This window comes from Prionailurus viverrinus, chromosome A3, assembly GCF_022837055.1.
Source record: "Prionailurus viverrinus isolate Anna chromosome A3, UM_Priviv_1.0, whole genome shotgun sequence".
Classification (NCBI taxonomy): domain Eukaryota; kingdom Metazoa; phylum Chordata; class Mammalia; order Carnivora; family Felidae; genus Prionailurus; species Prionailurus viverrinus.
Genome location: NC_062563.1, coordinates 118,673,642 through 118,699,079, shown reverse-complemented (window position 1 = coordinate 118,699,079; position 25,438 = coordinate 118,673,642). Strand labels below are relative to the sequence as shown.

The following is a 25,438-nucleotide window of genomic DNA, read 5'->3' as shown; positions in this document are numbered from 1 at the left end:
ATTACTGTTTTGATTTGGGAGAATGGATAGGACTCCTAGGATATTGCGGCTCACGTATGGCTAAAAAACACAGTGCCACAAAGGATCACTAGGCTTGAATGATCTTTCCCTGTGATGTAAATAATTTGCTTCAAGCTTAAAATCTACAAGCAGAAGTTGGGATTCTTAATCTTCTAAGTTTAAAAGACTCCTGAAGACATTTTCTGATGAAAAACGAAACCCTAACAAAGTGTTTGCTTTAACTAAATGATTGCAGTTAATTTCTTGTAAAGAAACACAGAAGCACACATTAACTTAAAATAAGCTCACACTGTTGTTTCTTGTAGTACAGCCAGGAAAACCAGTAACAAGCTGTCTCCTTCAAAATCACATCCCTGGATGATATTCGAGCAACCTGGACAATTTAAATACATCCCCAGGAAAAACAATTTGAATTAAGTTAGAAATCACATTTGCCAATTTTCTTTCTGCCATTGCGGTGTTGCCTTTTATTCTTAGAATTGAGTAACATCGATTGAGAAGGGGTGTGGTGTTAGTGACTCAGGTAAATAGCAACATTCATTTCAGGGGCACAACTAATTTGGGCCACAGAGGATTGTGTGTGTGTGTGTGTGTGTGTGTGTGTGTGTGTGTGTGTATGTGTGTGTGTATGTGTGTGTGAGATTGTTGGGGTCTTGGTGAGCTGGATGTGTGCTCAGCTTAAAGGAATTTAAATTTAAATTCTTTAAAACACTTTGTTGGCCACACAAAAGGATTTTTAGTGCTTAGGGTTTATTTACACTGGCATTTTATGCAAAATTGAACTTAATAATAATATTACTTATTCATACTTTTTTGATCAACAGTGGGTATAAAACTTGAGCATATTAGCTCCCAATAGATTTGATTTTATATTTAAAGGTAGCACCTTGCTAGAGTGGATTTAGTTATTATTCAAGTCCGTATTCTCCAAAGTGCTTCTATTCAGTGATGTCAGTGTTCCCAGTCTTAGCTCTTTATATTCAAGATGTCAGGGAAAAGCTACCATTACTATTCTTTAAGTGATTATACTATTGAGAGAAGAAAGGCTGGGAAAGGTTCTGTGGACAGTACTCTGTCCCTTCTTTTCAACTCTATTGCACCTAAGGGGGTTTCTAAGCTAGAAAGGAATCTGCTCTCTGTTTTCTTCCTCTTAATAAAAAGGAAGGCTGGGCCAAGGGATGTGGCTTGAGATTCCTTCCCTCCCCTGTTCCCTCCAACCCTTGTTTCCTATCATCTATCTACCTCCAATTCCAAAGAAACAGTACTTTCTTTCCAAAGAAACAGAACTTAGAAGTGTGCGGGCTGGTCATAGAAACCTATGTGAAGGGATACTTCAACATGACCTGGGCCTGCATGCTGGTCACCTTTTAAGAAAAGTTGACAGGTAATTTTACAGTAATTTCTGATGGGCAAGAAGGGATAATTTTTTGAATTTTCTAAATGGAGCCAAATATCTAATTTTAGATATTTTTGTATATTTTAGATTAAAAGCATGTTTACCTGTGGAAGAAACTAAATAAGTCAAGTGCACCATTTTGACACCCAAGCACAAAATTGGGATGATAGAAAATTCTGGTGTGATGCACTGATAGGTCATTTCGTTGTAGATGTTTGAAGATTCCCCAGACGTCCTCTGTTAATTGGAAGTTTTGCTTACCTATCAACTGTGGGTGGGGCTGCCTACTGAATGGCATTTCAAAGTTCAGATTTAAGATTCCTCGTTTTGCTTTTTTTTTCTATTATGAGTCTGGCAATTCTATCATTGGGGAAATCACATGGAAAAGTGATTTTTCAGCTAGTAAGGTTAATTGTGGATTTTGTTCAGGACTTTACCTTTGTCCTTCTTAAAGATACATATTGGCCCTGTTCTGTACTGATGTACAGTCAGGATCACTTTACCATTAGTAGCCAGGAGATTTTATTGATTGTAAGCCAGGGAATGCACTGCTGTATTTTATCCTGCAGGGCAACAAAAAAGCCCTTTTAGAAAGATCCTAGGTCACAAAAAGTTAAAAAAAAAAAAAAAAGAATTCGGGGAAGTTGGATTTTGGTTGAGAGGCAGGTCAGAACCTTGGAGAGCTCTAGAGAAAGCTGAGGGAGAAATCACAGCCAGAAGCTTTCATGGATGACCCAAATAGATTAGAGTTTTTGAGAAGATACCAATTCCATTTTGCTTATTATCAAGATATGTATGATTTAAGGTGACAAATCCCTTTTACTCTAAGCATGAGCTGTGTATTTGTACATTAATTGAGACTTGGGGCTGCTGTCTTAAACTAGAGAAAATGCTTTTCTTCAGCACCTCTTCTTGTGGGTTCTCCAAGTCATCTAATGGGTCTGGCTTCCCTGGCTTCCGCTTATCAGGGATTCTGGTATCAAGATGAAGATGGTCACAGATAGGAAGGGGAAAAGGAGCATGAGATTTCAAAGTATTTACTGTGTATTAGATGAGACCCATTTTCCCAGCAGTATTTTTTTCAGATGATGTCTTAGGTAAAACTTCAACAAAACCAAAGCCAGAGCCAAACCCAACCCAACCCAACCCAACCCAACCAAACAAAAACCAGAATGGCAGCGGTGTTCTGGTTAAAGCAGGATTTAAAAGGTCTGGAGTGCCTTCTCCTCCTCCCTCAGTAGCCCCTGAACACAGGCGGCACCGTCACCTTGTTTCACCAGTGTATATTCAATTTACTTGTCATATACAGTTCCTAAGTAGATATGAAGATTTAATCTAACTGTTTCTAGGAGTATCTTTTAAAGCTCATATTAACTCCAGAAATGGTCTTATATTGGTTGTCTCCTTACCTGTTCATTTGGATGTCAGAGATTTGTATCTTTTCAGTTAGCTCTTCTGTACTTCCCAGAACCCATTGAGTTTTCAGAGACCGTCATTAACAACAACTTCAAATATCATGGCAACAATCTCAAATCTCATACTCAATAGGCCCTGCTTATAAGGATGAAGATAATTATTAGAGTATTTGAAAATAAAGCCACTGAGGATTACAAAATGACCGTATTTAATTTTTTTGCCTTACCAGTATTTATTTTTGTGTTACCCTACAAATTTTAGTGGAACAGAATGCAACTGCGGGGTACTCTCCCCTACCACCTACCCCGTTTTGTTCTTAACGTGTGAATTTTCTCAAAAGATAGAAGTTAAACAGGAACTACAAGTTAACTGTAAGGGATATGCTTGTGAGTGCTGTGTTGTCTTTTTTGTTAGCCACATGACTATAAATGTGTGGAGGGTAGTTCTATGCAGGTAGAAGTAGACTTGCTCTGTGTAGTCCTAGAGTTAGCTTCTCTTAATTCAGCTTCCCTGTCACCCACCCTTAAACGTCATGCTATGTTAACTCTACTTTAAGAAGTTGCTGTATTTTAAAAAAAGTATTAAAAAAGTTTAAAATAATTTCATTTAAGTCATTTTAGGTGATGTGTTACAGGAGCTATTGTACACAGTGTAGACATTCATTTTTGATAATATGTGGTCCTCTTACAAATAGGTCAGTTAGAAGATTTATTTCTATCTTTTGTATCCCATAGATGAAATGATCTTTTAAAAATTCATGCTGTCCAGTTACAGTTCTTGTTAGAAATGTAAAATGTCACCGGTCATTTCCTAAGACTTCCATTCAGAGGAATGTTAACACAAAAGAGTTTTGGTTGAGAGAAGCATAATGAATTCCTACAACTGTTGCCATTACATTATAGCATATTGCAGTAGCTTTCTGGAAATGTTGTGTGAGGTTTGGAATTTAAGAAACAGTTCAAGGTTACTTAAAGCATATTTATCTAGGGTTAAGCGATGCAAGATTTGTTCTCCAGAAGGCTGTAGAACTGGGTAACTTTGAGTTGATAAAAAGAGACAATTGAAGTCTGACCTCATAAAATTTGTAAATGGCAAGTGGAATTTCTTCAACTTGAGATTGGAAGACAGTTTGAAATGAGGTATTTGAAGTATATTAATCTATTTTTTTAATGTTTAGTTATTTAATTTGAGTAAGAGAGGGATAGTGAGCAAGCAGGGGAGGAGCAGAGAGAGACGGAGACAGAGAATAATCCCAAGCAGGCTCTGCACTGTCAGCATGGAGCTTGATGGAAAGCTCGAACCCATGAACCGTGAGATCATGACCTGACCTGGACCCACGAGTCAGACCCCTTAACCAACTGAGCCACGTGGGCGCTCTACTATTTCAAATTTGTAGTTTTCCATTATGAAAATACGTGCATGTGTTATTTATGTGCACATACATGCATTTGTTTTATTATTTTATTTTTTTTAACGTTTATTTAAAACAATTTTTTTTAATGTTTGTTTATTTTTGAGACAGAGAGAGACAGAGCATGAACAGGGGAGGGGAAGAGAGAGAGGGAGACACAGAATCTCAAACAGGCTCCAGGCTCTGAGCTGTCAGCACAGAGCCCGACGTGGGGCTCGAACTCACGGACCGCGAGATCATGACCTGAGCTGAAGTTGGCACCTTAACCAACTGAGCCACCAAGGCGCCCCATATACACACGCATTTATATAAATTTGGAAGGTGTAGAACATTTAGAAGAAGGAAAAAAGAACTCTTCTAAATAGCTCCCAACTGTAGACATCAGTTGTTAACATTTCTTCTAAATAATTTTTTTATGCACAGGTGGTTTTTGGTGTGTAGGGGCTTAGGAGGGGATGGGGACAATCAAGTCAAGATCTTAATGTATATGTAGTTTTGTATCTGTCTTCATTTAATATTTTGCCAGTATTTAATAGTATTTTCTGTGCTCTTGCACAGTATTTGTAAACATACTGGCTGCGTATTCCTTTGAATGACTATAACAATTTTTCAACTATTATTATCAGGCATGTAGGTTATTTGCATTTGCATGATATTTTAAATGACTGTACATTTTTTGTCTATGATACTTTCCCTTTATTTTTTTTCTTAAATAGATTCCCAGAAATAGGACTTCTACGGGGTTTTGAGAATGAAACTGCTTATATCAATTTTCACTCTCATGTGTGAAAGTGTCCATTAAACTGCATCCTCACTAGCATTAGCTGGTTGCTTAAAAAGTGATGGGCTGGCCGAATCATGAGTCCCATGAGAGAGCAAGAAACAATTTATGGGACCAAGGACCCATCTTGGAGTAAAAGTCAGGCTACTGAGTTCACATTAACAGCTGATTCAAGGGAAGCTAGTTGAACCAGGGGAGCTAGGGTATGTAGCCTAAGAGAGCGGGGGAGAAGGTGCAGCGGTAGCAGAGCTAGAGGTGATCTAGAAATACCCAAGAAGGGCCAAGTGTTGGTGCCTTACACAGTCCCAGTGTTGCTTTTTCTGGGGGATAAGAGTAGTCTACTTGGGGAATGGGGAAATCTACTTGGGGAATCTGGAAGTTGTGAGGGAGACTTAACTTTTGTTGTTGATACTCTTTTATGCTATTGGAAAAGTGCTGTTTCTTTTACCATGTGTGTATATTATTTTTTTCAACGAAAAGTTAGTTAACAAAAAAGAACCCAGGAATATTACATTTCTTTGATTATTAATAAGGTTGCATGCTTTTCATATGCTGTCAATCAGTTTTGATTTCCATTTTATCTGATTGCCAGACAGCGCAAAATTTTGTAGTATGAAGTGTCAGGTAATTCCTTTATTAATGGAAATTTTTCGTTATAAGATTTTTGTTTTTAAACAAAAAAATTTCCCCTTCAATTTCTTTTCTCTCCATTATTAGGCAGTGATGGGCCCCAGGGCTCATTTGCTAATTTGCTTATTTTTCTCCTTTATCCCCCCAAAGATACGAACTTTAGCACATCGTTTCCCAACTTTTTTCATTGATTGATGTGTCTAAATTTGCCTCAGTATGGCTGAGAAGCCATGTTTTCAGTGAGATGTGAATTGAGGGTGAGCTAGGCCTCCGAAAACAGTATCCTTCACTGTGTTGCTGACATAAGGAAGCTGACAAGGAACTGAGGATTTGTTGGGCATGTTCAAGGTCGTGGAGCCATTGGTTTGGGAGTATACATATGCGGTGGAGTGTGTTGATGAGAGAGAAATGTGAGATGGTTGAGGGTCCCATGAGCAGGAACATCTCTCACATCTGGCAGCCCCAGCAGGGGAGCCAAAGTGGGGAATCCAGAATTAGCACCAGGTGTGAGATGGGTCACGGCTATAGGGAGGCAGGTGCGAACTGTTTGGTTAGCAGCCAAAGTTTCAGGGAACTGAAGAGAGGATTGGCAGATTTACATTCTGCACTGTCACTGTCCGCCCCTGAGTATTACCAGAGTTAGCCAGCCTCTCTGGTTAACCTGTCTTTAAAAAGAACTGACATCACACCTTCCCTTGAGCTGCTTCATCAGTGTTTAGTGAGAGTGAATAAAGTGTCATAATAGTAGTTAATTCTCTGCTTTTGTCTGTTTACTTTCATTGTATTTTATTGCTTTTTTCTAATGGGGTTTTCATTCCTCACTTTTTAAAAGTTTGTTTATTTATTTATTTAGAGCGTGAGCAGGGGAGGGGCATAGAGAGAGGGAGAGAGAGAATCCCAAGCTGGCTCTGTGCTGTCAGCTCACAGGCGGATGTGAGGCTTGAACTACGGTGAGATTGTGACCTGAGCCAAAATCAAGAGTTGTCTGTTTAACAGGCTAAGCCACCCAGGCACCCCTCATTCCTCATTTTTGATATCTCTTTTCTCTTTTCTTTGGTAGTGTGTGTCCTATGCTTACTCTTCATGACCATCCTCATTTCAGACTTTTTCTTTCATGCGTTACCAAAAGTAAGTAGAATAAGAACTTAATATACATAGAATTATACATATTATATATACATATTATATATATACATATATATATAATATGTATATATATAGACATACCTATTTCTCTTTTTTCTTTTTTTTTTTTTTTTTTTAATTTTTTTTTTTTTTTCAACGTTTATTTATTTTTGGGACAGAGAGAGACAGAGCATGAACGGGGGAGGGGCAGAGAGAGAGGGAGACACAGAATCGGAAACAGGCTCCAGGCTCTGAGCCATCAGCCCAGAGCCTGACGCGGGGCTCGAACTCACGGACCGCGAGATCGTGACCTGGCTGAAGTCGGACGCTTAACCGACTGCGCCACCCAGGCGCCCCTTTTTTCTTTTTTTTTTTTTTTTAAATTTTTTTAATTTTTTTTTATTTTTATTTATTTTTATTTTTTTTTTTTTTATTTCTCTTTTTTCTAAAGAGGCCTCTTAATTTATGCCTTGACTGCACCATCCACCTAGCCCCTGTTCCCAAGTGCTGGCCTGCACACTTCCCTGAAGAAACCTTTGGACATCTAACTTGACTCGAGAGTGGAAAGCGCCAACATCCTCCATTGTTAGACCATTTAAAAAATATGTCCTAGAGTTAGGAAGTGATCACAATCTTGTAATATTTTCTGTGTTCTCCTCTTCTAAACAAAGTGGTTCTAACCACAAATTACCTAAGTAAAAATGGTCATATAGCAATAATGGGAGGATTTTTATCTTGTTGAGCCTATCTTTACCTCCCCTGATGAGGATGTTTTTTGGCTAAGTCATTTCACAGTGAAGTATGCACTGAATGGCCAAAGAGGTCAAATGCATTTCCATGCATTGGGAGATTATATTTTAATGGAAAGGGACTTGTTGGCATATCTTTATGCATTTAACAATTAGGTTGAATTACTTGACATGAATTGAAATTGGTAAGAGATGTTTGCCAGTTTAGATGCTTTTAGAATTTTTCTTTCTTTCTTTCTTCTTCTTCTTCTTCTTCTTCTTCTTCTTCTTCTTCTCCTCCTTCTCCTCATCCTCCTTCTTTTCTTCTTCTTCTTCTTCTTCTTCTTCTTCTTCTTCTTTTTCTTTATTGTGGGATATAGGCTTGTAACTTGCCAAACAGCTAAAGAAAATGATAGAATTGAAAAAAATAGAAGTTGAAGTAACTAAAGTTTTTTCTTTTTGTCCTTGAATAGGGACTTGACTACTTGACCAAGAAATGGAAGGTTGCATATTTTTCCTATTAATGTTTAATGATAATCTCTGGAGGAAATGCATAGCAAGCTACATACTGATCATTTTAAGTTTTATACTATGTTGTTTTATCCTATTGGTACTTTGTGTTCCTTAGTAGCTCAAAAGGAATTTTCAGAATATTGAAGTCAAGAGATTTGCCAGTGAAGACTTTGTACTCTTCTTATCAAATCAGTTCATAGTTAGGGCTGCCTTTCATTCACTGTATGATGCTGAAGATCTTACTTTTCTTCTGTTCATCAAGTCTTTATTTGAACTTCCCTTAAGACCTATCTATCCTGTAAATAAAAGAGCATTTTGTGATTTCCCCATTGTCATTTAGTGCCTGTAAATCAACCCATTTAGTAGACCAGAATAATTGCTATCCTTTTAAAGGATGCATTTCTTTACTTTTTGTTTGTTTTCTTTTGATAGACTTTTCTGGTGAGATTAGTTATGGTATTAATGAATGTGACTGTTTGGTATTATATAAATGAAACGTGTCACAGTTTGGAAGATTTACGTAACTCAGTGAATCAGTATTTTCTAAATGACCACATTATGATGGTACAAAATCATATATAAGTAAATGATATGTTTAAAGTGCAGGATAGATGGATGGAATTTGATGTAAGAGTATGAAACATTTATGAATATAGTTTCAGATTCCACATTGTAACTAACCTTTAAGAAACTACCCCTTGTTGAGTTTTGGTATAGTATCCAAGAAGAATATATCCAGAATTATTTGTCAAGGCTATTAAAATACTCCTCTCTTTTTAAAGTACATATTTGAGTGAGGTTGGATTTTTTTCATATATTTCAGCCAAAACTACATATCGCAACATTGAATGTAAAAGCAGGTATGAGAATTCAGCTCTTTTATTAAGCCAGACATTAAAGAGATTTGCAAGAATATAAAACAATGCCGTGCTGTTTTTTTTTTTGAAATCATAGTGATTTCATTAAAAATGTTTTTTATGTTAACATGTAGTAGGTTTGTTATTTTAACATGAATTAATAAATATTTTTAAAATTTCTTGGTTTTCATATTTAATATAGTAAATGTGATCCCTATAACTCATATAAACAAAAGCTCTTTGGTGTTCTCAGGACTTTTTTTTTGAAGAGTGTAAAAGGTTTCCAAGACCAAAATGTGTAAGGACCTCTGGTGTAGTACTTAAGCACGGACTTGGAGCCAAATTGCTTAAGTTTGAAATTCAACTTGATTTATTGTTTAATAGCTCTTTGACCTTGGACAAGATATTAAACTACTTTTTGCCTCATGTGTAAAGTGGTTAATATAACTTGTAAGGTTGTGATGTGGATTAACTTGAACGTATGAAAAGTTCTTAGAATTTATATAGCACTTGGCAAGCTATATAATTATCACTTATTGAACATTCATAGTATAATATGTATTCTCTTTCTTGATGCTAAATTTCTAGATTTCTGGAGATTGAGTGTTTTGGGGGTATTAACATGGTCTGTCTGTTATCAGTAGAGTCCTAGATACCTGCAACCTCTTCTGTAATTCTTTTTCCTCCAAGTCAGTGGTTCTCAGCCTTTCTTGTGCATTCGAATCACCCGGGAAGCTGTAATTAAACACCCCAATACCCCAGACACACCTCAGATTATCCCACTTGAAACAGAATCTGGAGGTACGGGAGGTGTTTTTCTTGCTCTTCAGTGCTGCTACCAATACCAAGGAAATTTGTAGCATTCCCTTTTCCCCAAATTCCCCAAATATATGGTTTAATATTCACATAAATGATTCTTCGAGCCAGGCGCACTCTCGGTAGTACTCCATACCTTGTCAGTACCAGTTAACAGACTCATCTCTGTTCTCCCAGTTGCAATCATCCTATCCTCTGACCATACCTCCCATCCTTCCAGTTCAATCTTTTTAGTGTTTCATCTCCAACAACTCTTCTATTCTATTCGTTCCTATGTTAGTAGGTATCAAGATTGTTAGTGTTCATTCAGCCAGTAGCACCGGCTGTGGGATTAACTGCCAGTGTTACTGCCGGACACCTACTGATTGACCTAATTGGAGGAGCAAACCTCACCCTAATGAGCACCAGCCTACCAGGCTTTTATTTCATTTGTCATTCTCATTCTGCTTACTGTCCTTGGAGTTGCAGTAGCCCTAGTTCAAGCTTATGTATCTTCCCTATTTATTAGTAAGCCTTTCCCTGTGTAATGATACCTAATGACCCATGAAACACAGGACCGTTGGTCCTGCCACCCTTTCACTAACCCACCTCCCTTACAGACTTGCTTGGCCTTTTCCTGACTTAACAGCCATGGTCCATAATTGTGATCATTCTTTTGCAAACCCTCTCAGATCTTTTGCCTCTCTTCCTTTCTATTGTGCTTTTCTGGCAAGGTCCCAAGCTTTGTTAAATCCAAATTCCTCTCACTCCACCTTTGCACCCAGGCAACGAAATTTATGCTAATTTGTCTCACTTAAAAACTGTACCTCTAACCCCAGTGGGGCTTTTAGTGCTGTCTGGAATTCCTCCTACATTTTTCCAGTCCATTTATTCTTCTGAATGACTCTTCCAAATGACTGGTTCACACTTCCTTCTCAAACTTCCAATATCATTTCCTTCTTCCTAACTCCCAGCTGATGACCATCCTTCGTGTTTCAAGGAGAACATATAAGCTCTAAGGAGAGGAGTTGGCCCCAAGCTCCTGTCACCTCACACAACAACCTACCTGTGCTCCTCCTCCTTCACTTGTCTTTTCCTCCTGTTCCTATGGATGGGCTCTCCGTGCTCATTTCTAAAGCCAGCCCTCTTAGAGATCCCATCCTTATCTACCTGTTGGCTTTCTTTCCTCTTGCTCTTCTGCACCCACCCCCTTAATGCCCCCCCCCCTCTTTTTCTACACGGACATTCCAGCAGGCTGCAAACATCTGAGCAGAACTTTCCCTTGACCCCACACTCCTCCCTAGTTACCAGTTTGAATTGTCTATACCAGCTATGTGCACTTTCTACCCATTCTCTCTTAAATGCTTGACAGTCATGCTTTACCTCACCAAAGAGTGCTTTTTGAGGACGCTGTTGATGGCTGTGTCACTGGACCTAGCAGTCAACTCTCAGACCTCCTTACTCACCGTGTCAACACCATTTCACACAAGCTGATCACCTCTTTCTCCTTGTGCCACTCCCTTCACTAGGCTTCCGAGATACATGCTGTTTGGTCCTCAGTAGCATTTATTACTATCTGATGTAGTTCATTGTTTGTTGCTTATTTTGGCCCTCTAAAATGTAAGCTTCTGGGGAGCAAGGGCTTGGTTTGTTTTCTTTACTGCCTAGAACAGTGGCTGAAGCTTAGTAATAGGCATCTGATAGCTGTTGTTGAATGAATGAATGAATGAATGTGAGCTTAACAAGGACTGCATGCTTACCAAATCTCTCCCCATTCCCAGCTTCTTTCCTTGTCGTCAGCTCTCACAGCCATTTCCTTCCTCTCTCTCAACCTTGTATTTCCTAACTTATTTTCCCTCTTCCCTACTCCGTTCCTATCATTTCCAGACCAAACCATCATCGGTGTGCTTGTGTTTCTGTGGGGTTCCAGTGTTTACGGAACATTTATTTATATCTGGTATAGGTGCAGATGGTCTACGGATCTGGGTTGAATGATGTTAGCATATAATGCTGAATTTATGTGCAGATTGAAAAAAATTAAAATTGTAAAAAAATAAGAGGAAATTAAGTCTCCCAGGGCTAAAATGACGGTCTTCTAGGGTATCTAGGTTTCTCATTTTGTTACTACCCGGCTTCACACTTTACTGTCTCTGCCTCCTTCTAATGGAATTTCTCCTTCATTTTCTGCAAGGATTTTTAGAAGACAAGGAGAAGTCACCAAGCTCAAAAGACCCTTGTCACTTCAGTTCTGAGTTTATGGCTAATTAAGAGTAATCTTAGATTTTCCTCACGGTTTTCCTCTGTGTCGATGTGCTGATGGGATGCTGGATGTGTATGAAAATTCCTTTTCAACTGGTCTTTCATTTATGGCTTCTACAGAACCTTGCCTCCTGGAATCCTTCAAATCCTGAATGTCTGTTGCTTGTGGTGAAGGAGCTTGTGCAACAGTATCACCAGTTCCAGTGCAGCCGCCTTCGTGAGAGCTCCCGCCTCATGTTTGAGTATCAGACGTTACTGGAAGAGCCGCAGTATGGAGAGAACATGGAAATTTATGCTGGGAAAAAAAACAACTGGGTAAGGATTTTCGAGAATGGGGGAAAAAAGGCACTTCATCTGTAATAAAATAATCAATTCAGCTATTCATTTATAGTAAACCCCAGCCATTTCCCTAGACAAGCGTGGTTTTAGTTGCCTGTATACTTTCTCATAATTCAGAGTTTGAAGGGACTTGAATGTTCATCTGGTTCATTGTGTTTCTCAAAAGTCATCTCCTGGGAAGTGTGTAAAATTCCATCTCCCGTCCTCAGAGCCAGGTGTTCACACATCGGAGGTGGAACTTCAGGACCTGCCTGTATAACAGGCCCCCCTGGACTGGGGTCTGGTGCAGGTCACAGAGGCCACGTTTTGAGACACAAGCGTCCCCTCCTTTTCAGTGTAGAACGTGTCAGCATCCCAGTCAGATCAGAGAGGTCAGTAACTCTGGCGGTAGCTAGCTTGTATGGAGCCTTTTATCATCTCTTTTTATAATTTTCCTACTTTGTAGGATCTTTTCATTTTTATATTTAGTTATAAAAATAGGGACCGCTTCAGGAGCTTGTGTCATCCTTGCCCAGGGGCCATGCTAATCTTCTCTGTATCGTTCCGGTTTTAGTGTTTGTGCTGCCCAGGCGTGCCCTGTAGGATCTTTTTAAAATGCAAGTCAGGTCACATCTCTCCTCTGCGCACAACTTTCATCTCTTCTCCCTTTCTCGCGTCGCAAAAGCCCACGTCTTTCCCGTGGACGTGCAGAGGCCCTACGTGCTGCCATCACCACCGTCCTCTACCCATCCTTGCTTCTCCTGCTTCATCTCTCGCTCTCCCACCTAAAACTTTTCAAGTCCAGCCACACTGACACCCTTGCTGTGCTGCGCACACACAGGTGCGCTGCTGCCCTGGGGTCTTTGTGTACTTTTCCCTCCTCTGCCTTCTTTCCCCTAGATATTCTCACGGCTGAACCCTTCCTTTTCGTTTTTCCCCTTGTGTCCTATTCTCTGCATGCCTGTATTAACACCGCCTGTTTTTTTGAAAAGCAGCTTTCTTGAGGTACAGTTTCCTTAACCATAAATTCACCTGTTTTAAGTGTACAATTCAGTGATTTATAATACGTTTACCAAGTTGAGCAACCACGGTCTGGTTTGAGACTGGCTCCTTCACCCCAGTAAGATCCCTCACACCCATTTATGGGTAGCCCTTTTCCTACCCCAACCCCAGGAACTACTAAACTACTTTGTTTCTGTATAGACTTTCTTTTCATACAGTGGTATCGCACAATATGTAGACTTTTGTGACTGGCTTCTTAGGATGATATGTTTGGGATTCTTCCATATATCACTGGTTCATGTCTTTTTATGGCTAAGTAATTTTCCATTTTAGACATGCCGCGTTATGTTTATCCATTCACCTGTTGATGGACATTTGAGTCGTTGCCACTTTTTGACTATTATTATTGTTATTTTGGATGCAAAAAGGTGGTTTTATTAAAGCATGGGGACAGGACCCGTGGGCAGAAAGAGCTGCTCCACTTTTTGACCATTATGAATAATGCTGCTATAAACATTCACATGCAAGTTTTTGTAACACCCCATTTTTAAATCACATCTCACACACCCCCACCTTTACTCTGCTCTACTTTTTTTTTTTTTGCAACTCTTTTTAACATACCACGTGATTAACATGTTGTGTTAATATATGTTGCTGCATAAAGTAATCGTTCCAGAATTTAGTGGCTTAAAGCAACCACATTTATTATCGTAGTCTTTGTTTGTCAGGAATCTGTGTAGACCCTGTGCTTCAGGGTCTCTCAGAAGCTGAACCCGAGGTGGTGGTCAGGGCTGCAGTCACCTCGAGGCTCAACTGGAGATGGATCCATTCCGAGTTCACTCATGTGGCCGTTGGTACCATTCAGTTCCTTGCAGGCCGTTGGATTGAGGGTCTCGGTTCAGTGCTGGCTGTTGGCCGGGACCGCCCTCAGTTCCTCACCTCTTCTCAAGGCCTCTCCACAGGGCAGCTCATAAGGTGGCAGCTGGCTTCACCAGAGCAAGCAAGCAGGAGAGATCAAGAGTGTGTGAGCAAGACAGACGTCATAGTCTTTATAACCTGATCTTGGAAGTGACATCTTACCACGTTTTCTATGTTCTGTTAAGTCCAGTCCACACACAGGGAAGGAATCACCCGAGAGTGTGAATACCCGGAACCATTGGGAGACACTTAGAAATAGTCTACCGCACTCATTTATTACGCTTATTGTTTGTGCGTCTTTCCCCACCGACATGTAGAATTTCATGAAGGCAAGGATCTTTGCTCTGTTCACTGTTGTATCAGAAACACCTGGAACAGTGCCGACCACATTGTTTACATTCTATAAACATTGTTGAAAGAGTGAGTTAATAAAGTCGGTTTAGTTAAGCATAAAATAACTTGCAGGTTCCCTTCTCTGCGTTTGTTCTTTTAGGTTTCACTTAGCCTTCTTTTTCTTATTAAATATGGCTCCTCCCCTTTTATTCTTCAGCCTTTTCTTAAAGGACGTGTTTCCCAAGGTCTTATGCCATGATTATTGCCTTTGAATCAGTAGGTCTAAAATTTATTCTTGTTGCAAACCATCTTTTTTGTTCTGTCCAAAGTTTAATAAAAAACCTATTTTGCTTATTTTATTGTGGTAAAAGACGCATCAAATTTAATTTACCATCTTCACCATTTCTAAGTATACGGTTTAACAGTGTGGAGTATATTTGCCTTGTTTTGCAACGGATTTCTAGAACTTTTTCATCTTATAAAACTGAAACTCTATACTCATTAAGTACCAGTTTCCTTTCCTTCTAGCCCTTGGCAACTGCCTTTCTACTTTCTGTTTCTATCATTCTGGGTCTTTTAGATTCTTCAAATAAGTGGAGTCATGCAGCATGTGTCCTTTTGTGACTGGCTTATTTCATTTAGCATGGTGTCTCTGAGGTTCATGCAGCTTGTAGTATGTTTAAATTGCATCCCTTTTTAAGATTGAATAGTATTCCATTGTAAGTATGTACACATTTTGTTTATCCATATACCCGTTGATGGACGTTTATGTTGCTTCCACCCCTTGGCTATTGTGAATAAAGCTGTATTGTATAAGGGCGTGCTCATATCTTTTCACTGCTTTGAATTCTTTTGATTATATCCCCAAGGGTGGCATTGCTGGACCATCTTGCTAATGTTATCTTTAAGTCTTGAAAAACCTCCTTACTGTTTTTCGTAAAGGCTGCACCGTTTTCAGTTTCCATCAACATTGCGGAGTTTAAGGTTTTAAACTGTTGGTTATTTTGAAATTTGAATCTGTTCACGTGGATAGTAAGGAAAACTTTGTTGAAGTTAGTTTATCTTCTAGTCCTAGCATCTCTTCTTATTGAGTAATCATCATATTTCTCTTCTCAAAAACAGATGTTAGGTTAATTTGGCATGACTTCTTGGTGAACCTGTGTTGTCTTTAGTGCTGATAGACTCATTTGAAAATGAGAATCACTTCAGACTTTAGTTTTTTTTAGTCTTTGGTTTTTAGGATTTTCCTTCCCACCCAATTCACCCTTTGAATATTAACGCTGAGTTTAAATATATCTAGTTTTATGGCACCTTTTCTGATCCAAAAAGTTTTTAAATTATAGTTGACCTTTAAACAACACGTAGTTAGGGTCACTGACTTTCTTCCCCTCCCCCCAGGCAGTCACAAATCTGTGTGTAACTTTGGACTCCTCCAGAACTTAACTACTAATAGCCTCCTGTTGACCAGAAGCTTCACCGCTAACATAAACAGTCGATTAACACATACTTTGTATGTTATATGTATTATGTACTGTATTCTTATGATGAAGTAAGCTAGAAAAAAGAAGATGTTAAGAAAATCATAAGGAAGAGAAAATACATTTATAGTCCTGTACTGTATTTATTGAAAAATATCTCCATGTAAGTGGACCCATGCAGTTCAAACCTGTGTTCAAGGGCCAACTGTGTATTCACTGGCTCAGCTAATACTCGACTTGTAGTCCATGTAGCTATTGGAGTTTAAATTCATTTAAAGCAGCTAGACAGTTTGAATTTATAGTGTTTTAAAAACTTTGTATTTAAGGGGCGCCTGGGTGGCGCAGTCGGTTAAGTGTCCGACTTCAGCCAGGTCACGATCTCGCTGTCCGTGAGTTCGAGCCCCGCGTCAGGCTCTGGGCTGATGGCTCAGAGCCTGGAGCCTGTTTCCGATTCTGTGTCTCCCTCTGTCTCTCTGCCCCTCCCCCGTTCGTGCTCTGTCTCTGTCTGTCCCAAAAATAAATAAACGTTGAAAAAAAATAAAAATAAAATAAAAAAAAAATAAAAAAAAAAATAAAAACTTTGTATTTAATGTTACTGATTCTCCATTCTTCACTTAAAAAACCTACTACTGCTCTACTCACCCCAGTTTATTTTGATTTATTATTGAGTACTTTGTAAGCATTAGAGCAATGGGTATGGATTTAGGGAAAGTAAAGAAACTGAGAATCCCATGACAAGGCAAGGTGGGTAGTTAGAGGTCAAGCTTACAGCAGAGCAGACCTAGAGAAGGCCTAGTAGAAGTGGGAGCTGAGACTATAAAATAAATATATAGGCATATGAGTTAGTTACTGGTCAAGGAACAGAATATAAGGTGTCTTGAGGGATGAAACACACTGAAGTTTGGCATACTGGTTCAGGAATGCATTAAAGGACAGTCTGCTAATGGAATCCAAAACTAGACCAAGAATCTGGACAATAAACACAAGGCCCTGGCAGAAAGAAAGGAACTTGATTTTGAGCCAAGATTTTTTGAATCAGGGATTGTATGAGTTTCCTATTGCTACTGTAAAAAATTTCTATAAACTTGGTGGCTTAAAACTACACAAATGTATTATGTTCTAGTTCTGGAGGTCAAAAGTAGGAAATGGGTCTCCATGGGCTAAAGTCAAGGTTTTGGCAAGGCTGTGTTCCATTTGGAGATGGAACACAGTCTCTACAGGAGACTGTTTCAGGGTACTTAAGAAACTGGCAGATGTGCTCTCAGAGATATCTCTGAGATACTATGGAGAAGCAGAAAGATCTTAGAAGACTGCAGAAAGAAAAAAACATTCTGTTGATTTTTGAAAGAAATGACACTCAGGTCTTTAATGACACTCAGGATGATTTGCAGACATTTACATAAGAACGCGATAGTCCCTTGGAACAAAAGTTGGGTAACCAAGAAATAGTCATGGCAATTTGTTTTACCCTTTTAAGGAAGGTGGATGTCATTGACTTAGATTATCTCATTTTTCTTTTTTTTTTTTTAATTTTTTCAATGTTTATTTATTTTTAAGAGACAGGGACACAACATGAGTGGGGGAGGGGCAGAGAGAGATGGAGACACAGAATCCGAAGCAGGTTCCAGGCTCTGAGCCCAGCTTGCGGGGCTCGAACTCACCAGCCGTGAGATCATGACCTGAGCCGAAGTCGGACGCTCAACCAAATGAGCCACCCAGGTGCCCTTCATTTTTCATTCTCCCTTAACATTCTACTGACAGTATGTTCCTTTCTTAGGCATTTGAATATGTGGAAGAACTACACCTAAAAGATTGAATATAACTCTTGTCAGCCATCAGGTGTCTTGCGGAATGTCACAGGGATTCTCTTTTGGGCCTATTTTCTCACTGTTTTATTAGGACATTGAAAGGCACGCTTTTCAGGCTTTCTCATAACACAGAATTTGAAAAGGTGGTTGCTCTGAAAGACTACAGAATCTATTTAAAATTATTTTTAGGCACTGAATGCTGTACCGGCCCCACAAGATGCAATTTTAATAGGGCTAAGCCAGTGCAGGACTGATGTACATTTATGGAAAGTCTGCTCTGCTAGTTTTGGGCTATAAGGGCCGTATCCCAGCCACAGCTTTTGCTCTTGAAGGTGTTAAAATCCAATTGAGAAGGCTCTGTACCTGTTTGTGAAAAATGAAGGAGCAGTGCTGGATAGATGGTCTCAAGTGGAAGTAGAGCCCGTGTAAGAATTTAGACGACCCGACCACTGAGGAGTGGAGTGACTGTGGAAAGCTGTCACTGATGAACTGGAACTGGCCAAGCCCACAAGGGACGGTGGGCACAGCATGATAGGTAGAGGAGGTCAGTGAATGGTTGGAGAACAACTTAGGGGCATGACATACATGAGGAACAAGAATTGTAAGCACACATTCTGGTTTACTGGTCAGTAAATCCGATCTATTATCGCTTAATGCAATACTGAAGCGTGAAGACTTTTGTATGAAATACATTGATGTTTATTAATTAAAACATTAACATTAATATGCTCTCTAACTAAACCACCATAAGATTGATATATTCTTCCTGGCCTAAATATAAGTCTATTTATTTTGGTTCTCCTGATCCGACTGTCCATCTGATAAGTACCCTCTGTAATGAATCCAAGAGTATACGTAAGTGTTTAATACCTTTGGATTACAAGATCCTGTATTCTTTTGAGAGGATGGTGACTGCTTGCCTTCACCGTTGTCATCATTGAATTTTTCTTTCTGCCACATAATTTACATTCTTAACTTTCCATTTCTGTTCTTAAAGTGTGAGGCTCTTAAAAACCTGAGATGCCTCCTCCATTTTATTGTCATCTGGCAAAAAGAAAATTTCAGTAGCCACGTAGAAGAGGGAGAGGGTTCTAATCTCTCATCAACATTCTGGCAAGTCTGATAATTTGAAATACAGTGTTCCCTCCATATCACCTCAAAGATGGTCTCCCCCCCCACCCCAAACTTCCATTTAGAAGGTTTCAGCAACTGCACACTTGGAGGTAAACATTTGAAAGAAAACCAACAAAAACCCTCTGCTCTTTGCCTTTGTCTTTTTATGAAGCCGTTTCTCTTATTGCCTTGCCCATCTCCTTTAATGAATGAGTAGATGTTAGTTTTGAACATTGCATTCTTTGTCTATGGTGGTTTTGTAATTTTTAGTAAACACTTTTTTTAAATCTGGAGAAAACAGAGGATACATTGGAATGTAAGCTTATGTGTTCAGAATAAACAATTCTTTTTTAAAAAAAGTTTATTTACTTATTAGAGAGAGAGGTGGGGGGAGGGACAGAGAGGATGAGAGAGAGTCCCAAGCAGCTCTGCACTGTCAGCACAGAGCCCAGCGTGGGGCTTGAACTCACAAACTGTGAGATCATGACCTGAGCCGATATCAAGAGTCAGATGCTTAACTGACTGAGCCACCCAAGCATCCCCAGAATAAACAACTCTTATATGTGCCTGCATGGTCAGAGTTTTTTTTTTAAAGGTTTGTTTGTTTGTTTATTTATGACTATAAATTCACAAGAGGGTATAAAATAGTAGAGAGATCTTGCATACCATCTTCACTGAGTTTCCTCCAGTGGTTACATTTTACATAATGATAGTAAAGTATGGAAACTAAGAAATTGACATTGGTACAATGTATGTGTTTGCCATTTTACCATATGCATCATTTCCTGTAACTACCAGTGCAGTCAAGAGGCAAAACTATTCCTCACCACAAAGATCTCCCTTCTGCTACCTCTTTAAGCAGAGTTAGTGTTAAGATTAGAATTTTAATTTTGGTGAATGCCACAACATAAGCCACAGGTATAAAATCATATATACTGTTTTGATACAGTATATCAAAATAAAGGTACATTATACATTTTCTCATTGGGTAAAGCCCAAGGTCTCATTTTAAATTATGTATATTGACTGCCTTGTCAGTATTTCCTGCATGGGTCTGTTGTGTCTAAAGAACCAGTGTTTGTTAACTTTAACAAAGCACCATAAAGAAGTTTGTGAATTTTTCTTTGACTTCTAATTCCCAGAACTCAAAGTTAGTTATCGTACCTCATATTTTTATCAAAGACATTTTTCTTTCCTGCTATGAAATGAATGTTTTGAGATGTTCTGCAACCACTTATTTTCACATAGTTTACATATTAAAGAATACCAGTGGGTGATCTGTGAGATAAAAGTTTTTTGGCAACAGATTTTTTTTCCTTTTGTGGGTATTTTCTTAATAATGGCATATACTTACATAATGGAGAATGTGAAGCAATTATTTTTTTTTTTTCGTTATTATAGTTGACCCCAAATGCCAGTAAGATTTTAGGAATCTATGGTTTATAAATTAAACTCTGGCAGCATTTAAAACTACCGTGCAGAAAAGAAAGGAGCTGTTCTAGGAGGAGCTCCTCATTTGAGTTAATGACCTAGGCTTCTGTCATCTCATCCTGCTGTGATGTTACATTTGAAGGGAAAGTATGTGAGCAGTGTTAAAAAAATAAACAGGGATATTAAAACTTTTGAGAGTTTATTTGAGTAAACATCAACTCGACGTGGTTAGGAGCATTCTACTGACAAAAGCTAGGGGCAGGGTTTTTGTAGAGAAGACACTGAAGCAAAGCAGGGAATTTGGCTGTAGCCTAAGTGCTCGCATTATCTGGGAAAGCCTAGTTGGCTGTTTGTGCCTGATTGTTCCTGATAATTTTGAGGCATTTCTAGGAAATGACTGGCTGAGATTTCAGTTTGCTTAAGTCACCTACCAAGGTGTTAGAACCACCTCAGTCTAATGGCCTCCTTGTTTGGTTACTTTTATAGCAGTATGTGTTGGAGTTTCAGGTCCTTCTGGGCAGAGGCCATTTGGAAGTGTGTTGGAGAGAGAGTGATCTGGGAGGTGGGAGCTTCAGATTCTAATCCTGTCATTAGTTTTGTGTACGTGTGACTATAGATTTTCTCTTTGTCACTTTCCTGGAGTAACTTCCCTGTCACCCTTGGGACAAAGGTAAATTAGATCCTGTGCGTAGGAAGCAAACAGAATTGAGCAAACATGGGGTTATGTAATACGAAGTATTGTTATTATTAGCCTTCTTTTGTAAATAGTTGAAATGAATTATGATAGTAGGGGCTCAATACATTCTAGGTTAGTGATTGTTCCTGTATTATCTCTGAATATGCTGTTCATCATAAAGTACCATATGTGGACCAGTAGAAGTTGATGCCACTAAGATGCAGGTAAGGAATGGAAAGTAAGGTGAGAGGGAAAATTAGTTTTTAAACTTTTTTTTTTAACGTTTGTTTATTATCGAGAGACAGAGAGACACAGAGCGTGAGCAGAGGAGGGGCAGAGAGAGAGGGGGAGACACAGAATCCGAAGCAGGCTCCAGGCCCTGAGCCGTCAGCACAGAGCCCGACGTGGGGCTCGAACTCACAAACTGCGAGATCATGACCTGAGCCGAAGTTGGTCTCTCAACCAACTGAGCCACCCAGGCGTCCCCAAAATTAGTTTTTAATAGAGACAGAGGTGCTTATGTTTCCGGGAGCAGTTCTGATGGCATTCGGAGCAGAGGAGAGCACATTGCAGGGTGTCAGGAATGCAGGTGGAGAAAAAGAAGTAGGGACAGTAGGTTTAGGCAGCATTTGGTGGAGGAAAAAACGAATCATCTGGAAGAGGCAGTGGGGTCCCATGATCACTCCCCACTGACCGGACGACAGGTGTCAGCCTTCCTGTTAGGAACGTTTGGTAGCTCAAGCAGATCTTCAGGTATTTGTCACAGAGAGAATCTAACTTGACGTGGAGGTTAGTATTGGAAAAATGTCTGGAACGGTTCGGCCCAACACGAGAGCTGCCAGCCAGCCATACACACGTGGCTGTTGAGCACCTGCAGTGTTACTCGGAACTGGGATGGAAGCAAATGCAAGATATAAACCAGAATTTGAAGAATTTTGTACCTCAAAATGATCTCATTACCAATTTTTATATTGATTCCATGTGGAAATGGGAGTATTTTAGATATATTGGGATATGGCATTAAAATTGATCTCTCTTGTTTCTCTTACCTTTTTATTTTTATTATTTTATTTAAAAAATTTTTTTTAACGTTTATTTATTTTTGAGACAGAGAGAGAGCATGAATGGGAGGGGCAGAGAGAGAGGGAGACACAGAATCTGAAACAGGCTCCAGGCTCTGAGCTGTCAGCACAGAGCCCGACGCGGGGCTCGAACTCACGGACCGCGAGATCATGACCTGAGCTGAAGTCGGCCGCTTAACCGACTGAGCCACCCAGGCACCCCTCTCTTAACCTTTTTAAATGTGGCTATTAGAAAATACTAAAAATCTTACACATGCATGTGTAGCTTACGTTTGTGTGTTGTGTCTCCCTTGTCTTGGATAGCACTGGTCTAGAATGGTGGAAGAGGAGGGCCAGAGTGCTACGAGGGGGATCAAAATATCTGGAGGGTCAGAAAGCGCGTGGCCCTTTTACCTTGGCCGTGAGGATGGAGTGGGTGTTCTGGTGATGCTCGTCAGCAGGGGGTCCTTCTCTCATAATCGTCTTTCAATTTATTCTGCTTGGGAGTTATGCCCTGGCGGCACTTGACTTGGAGACAGGGATAAACTTGTGCTCCTTTGAAAAGGGTGTGGTGTGGGTATCAGCTGTGTTACACACACTTCTAGGAAGTGACAAATTTGTTTTTTTTTTTTTAATTTTTTTTTTCAACGTTTATTTATTTTTGGGACAGAGAGAGACAGAGCATGAACGGGGGAGGGGCAGAGAGAGAGGGAGACACAGAATCGGAAACAGGCTCCAGGCTCCGAGCCATCCGCCCAGAGCCTGACGCGGGGCTCGAACTCACGGACCGCGAGATCGTGACCTGGCTGAAGTCGGACGCTTAACCGACTGCGCCACCCAGGCGCCCCTGTTTGTTTTTTGTTTTTAACCACATGGAACTATTATGAGTTGAACATTATTTAAAATAAATGAACCCATGACAGGGGCTCGCATTTTTATTGTTTTTGTAATGGATTTGTTATATCGAATTCTGACCTGGATGTCAGTAGGAGTACTTGGGATCTTGCCCTCAGTAGTGTTCTTGCCCTCTATCTGATCTTGCCCTCAGATTTTGACTTGATTCCTAAGAAGTGGTATGTGTGTGCCCCTAAATTACTTTATACCTGTAGACGTTAAAGGTGAGTGTGAATAGCTTTTTCAGTTTTACTGACATTTGAAAGGAATTTTATTTTATTTTTTAAATAATAGAACTGTCAGTAGGAAGTTCACATTTCTTTTAGCAGCAGGATGCATTAAGTGGAGAAGACCTGGTTTTATGGAAGCAGATGAAGCACAGAGGAAATCCTTTCCATTTCCTTTGCCTGTACCTTGGAGAGCAGCGTGTGAGGAAGGACGGGGATCGTGCCACGTGCCTCTGGGAGGCCACTTGTTTGTTCTGAAATCTTGGGTGCCTTGCCCCATTTCCTAGGTGGCCACTTAGATGTAGGGAGCACCCTTTGCACAGATTTCTCAGCGTAAAGGGGTCTGCAGGGGACATCAGAGAACCAGCTACACTGGATTTTTTTTTTTTTTTTTTAGCAGGCTTCACGCCCAGCGTGGAGCCCAGCACAGGGCTTGAACTCACAAGGCTGAGATCAAGACCTTGGCTGAGATCCAGGGTACGACGCTTAACTGACTGAGCCACCCAGGCGACCCTTCACGAGTTTTTAATGCTTTTTTTCCGTGTAGTAAAAGGGAAAAGGTGAAGGATCCTGTGTTCGAAGTGTTCTGTGAGACAACCCCTCAGATCGTCTTATGGCTCTGGGGGAGAGTGCACGTAACTTAATCCCCCCACTCCTAAAAGGTTTCCTAGTTTTTCAGTTATTTCTAGTGAATTTATGGTGTCCCTAGCTGTTTTACTGTGAAGAACTCTGGAGGTAGTGCTGATTAGTTCAGAAGGTGCATAAACCAAACAGAATTCTTGCCTGGGAATGTGGAGATGGCACTGAGAGAGTGAGCTTAGCCTCCTTGTGAGTAACTGGTGTGTCACATGTAAATTTTTTCTCATATTATCTAGTCAAAGGAATGAGAAAGTGGTAGTTGGAGAGAAAGATGAAGCACAGAGTAGAGATAAGACCAGGACAAACAGCTCAAGGTGTTCAAGTCTTTCGAACTGAGGCTGGGCTGCGTTTTAGCCTTAGATTCCATGAGAAACCTCAGATCCTTGTAAGAAATTATCTTTCATTTGCTCGGTGAGTTTGAAATGGAATTCTGTTACCTAAAATGAGGAGTCCTAACTCCATGACTTCCACAGGATCCAGTGAATATCTGTCAGAACATCACATCGTAATATTTTGTTTGTCTAGTCAAAATAGACTTTAAGCTCCATGAGGACAGAGGCTGTATTTTGTTTGTCTTAAGATCTCCATCACCTAACCTGGCACTTGGCACAGTAGGTGTTCAGGAAATGTTTGTTGAATGAATGAATGAATGAATGGATGGATGGATGAGTGAAGGCATGAATTAGGAGCATCTCATTATGCACCCTTTGGACTGTGAATTTCTTTTTAAAAGTTTTTGAGTGAATAATATATTCATATTGTTGAAACATCAAAATCTGTTAAAAGATATGTGGGGAAAGTCTCTCTCCCATCATTGTCCAATATCCACCCAAATCAGGACCGTCTTCCTTTCCTTTCTCATCCCACGTAAGCACTGCTATAGCTTTCTTCTAGTGTACCTTTTCAGAGTTCCTTTATGCGCGTAGAAGCAAATACAAATACAGACACTTGTATATATGTGTGTATGTGTGTATATATGTGTGTATATATATGTGTATATATGTGTGTATGTGTGTATATATGTGTGTATATATGTGTGTATATATATGTGTATATATGTGTCTATGTGTGTATATATGTGTGTATATATGTGTGTCTATACACACACATTCCCCCCTTTCAATGCAAGTGGTAACATGTATCACACACCGTGCTTGGCAGCTTTGCTTTTGACTTGATACAGCTCCGAGTTTCTTTCCTGAATAAGCACACAGAGAGCGCCTTCATCCTTGTACCCGTCATCCTTGTACCTGCCGTTTTGTGTGTGTCCAAGTATGTCTGTAAGATAAATAATTAGAAGAGGAATGGCTGGATCCAGGTTTATGTGTGTTTTTAATTTTGTCTGTAAAATGCTCTCCATGCAGTTCATTCTAGTTTATTAACCCAGCAGCAGTACATAACGGTGGTTGTTTCTCCACACTGTTGCCAACAGTGTGTTAACATATTCGAAGATTTCTGTCAAGCTCCACTTTGCAGAGTGTCCTGGTAGCTCCTCTTGGACTAACCCTTCCACAAGTAGCAGCTGTCAGCTCTGGGCAGACCATAAAGCCATGTGCCTCAAGGTGCTGGGTAGTGATTGAAAGCAGTCAGATACCGGATGGGGGTTGA

The 25,438-nt window shown here is 39.8% G+C and overlaps 1 protein-coding gene and 1 non-coding gene across 5 annotated transcripts in view; one reads left to right on the top strand and one right to left on the bottom strand.

Annotated features, from left to right (window-relative positions):
* Positions 1 to 25,438, top strand: part of BABAM2 (BRISC and BRCA1 A complex member 2) — a 400,445-nt gene that overhangs the window by 109,395 nt on the left and 265,612 nt on the right. For all 4 annotated transcript variants that reach the window (XM_047853047.1, XM_047853045.1, XM_047853046.1 and 1 more), the window contains one exon: positions 12,053 to 12,247. In XM_047853047.1, coding sequence (XP_047709003.1) covers positions 12,053 to 12,247 — 195 coding nt within the window. The remainder of the gene's footprint in view (positions 1 to 12,052; positions 12,248 to 25,438) is intronic.
* On the bottom strand, positions 12,744 to 12,848 carry LOC125163110 (U6 spliceosomal RNA). Its single transcript, XR_007151280.1, has one exon. It is a non-coding gene; the product is annotated as a U6 spliceosomal RNA (small nuclear RNA).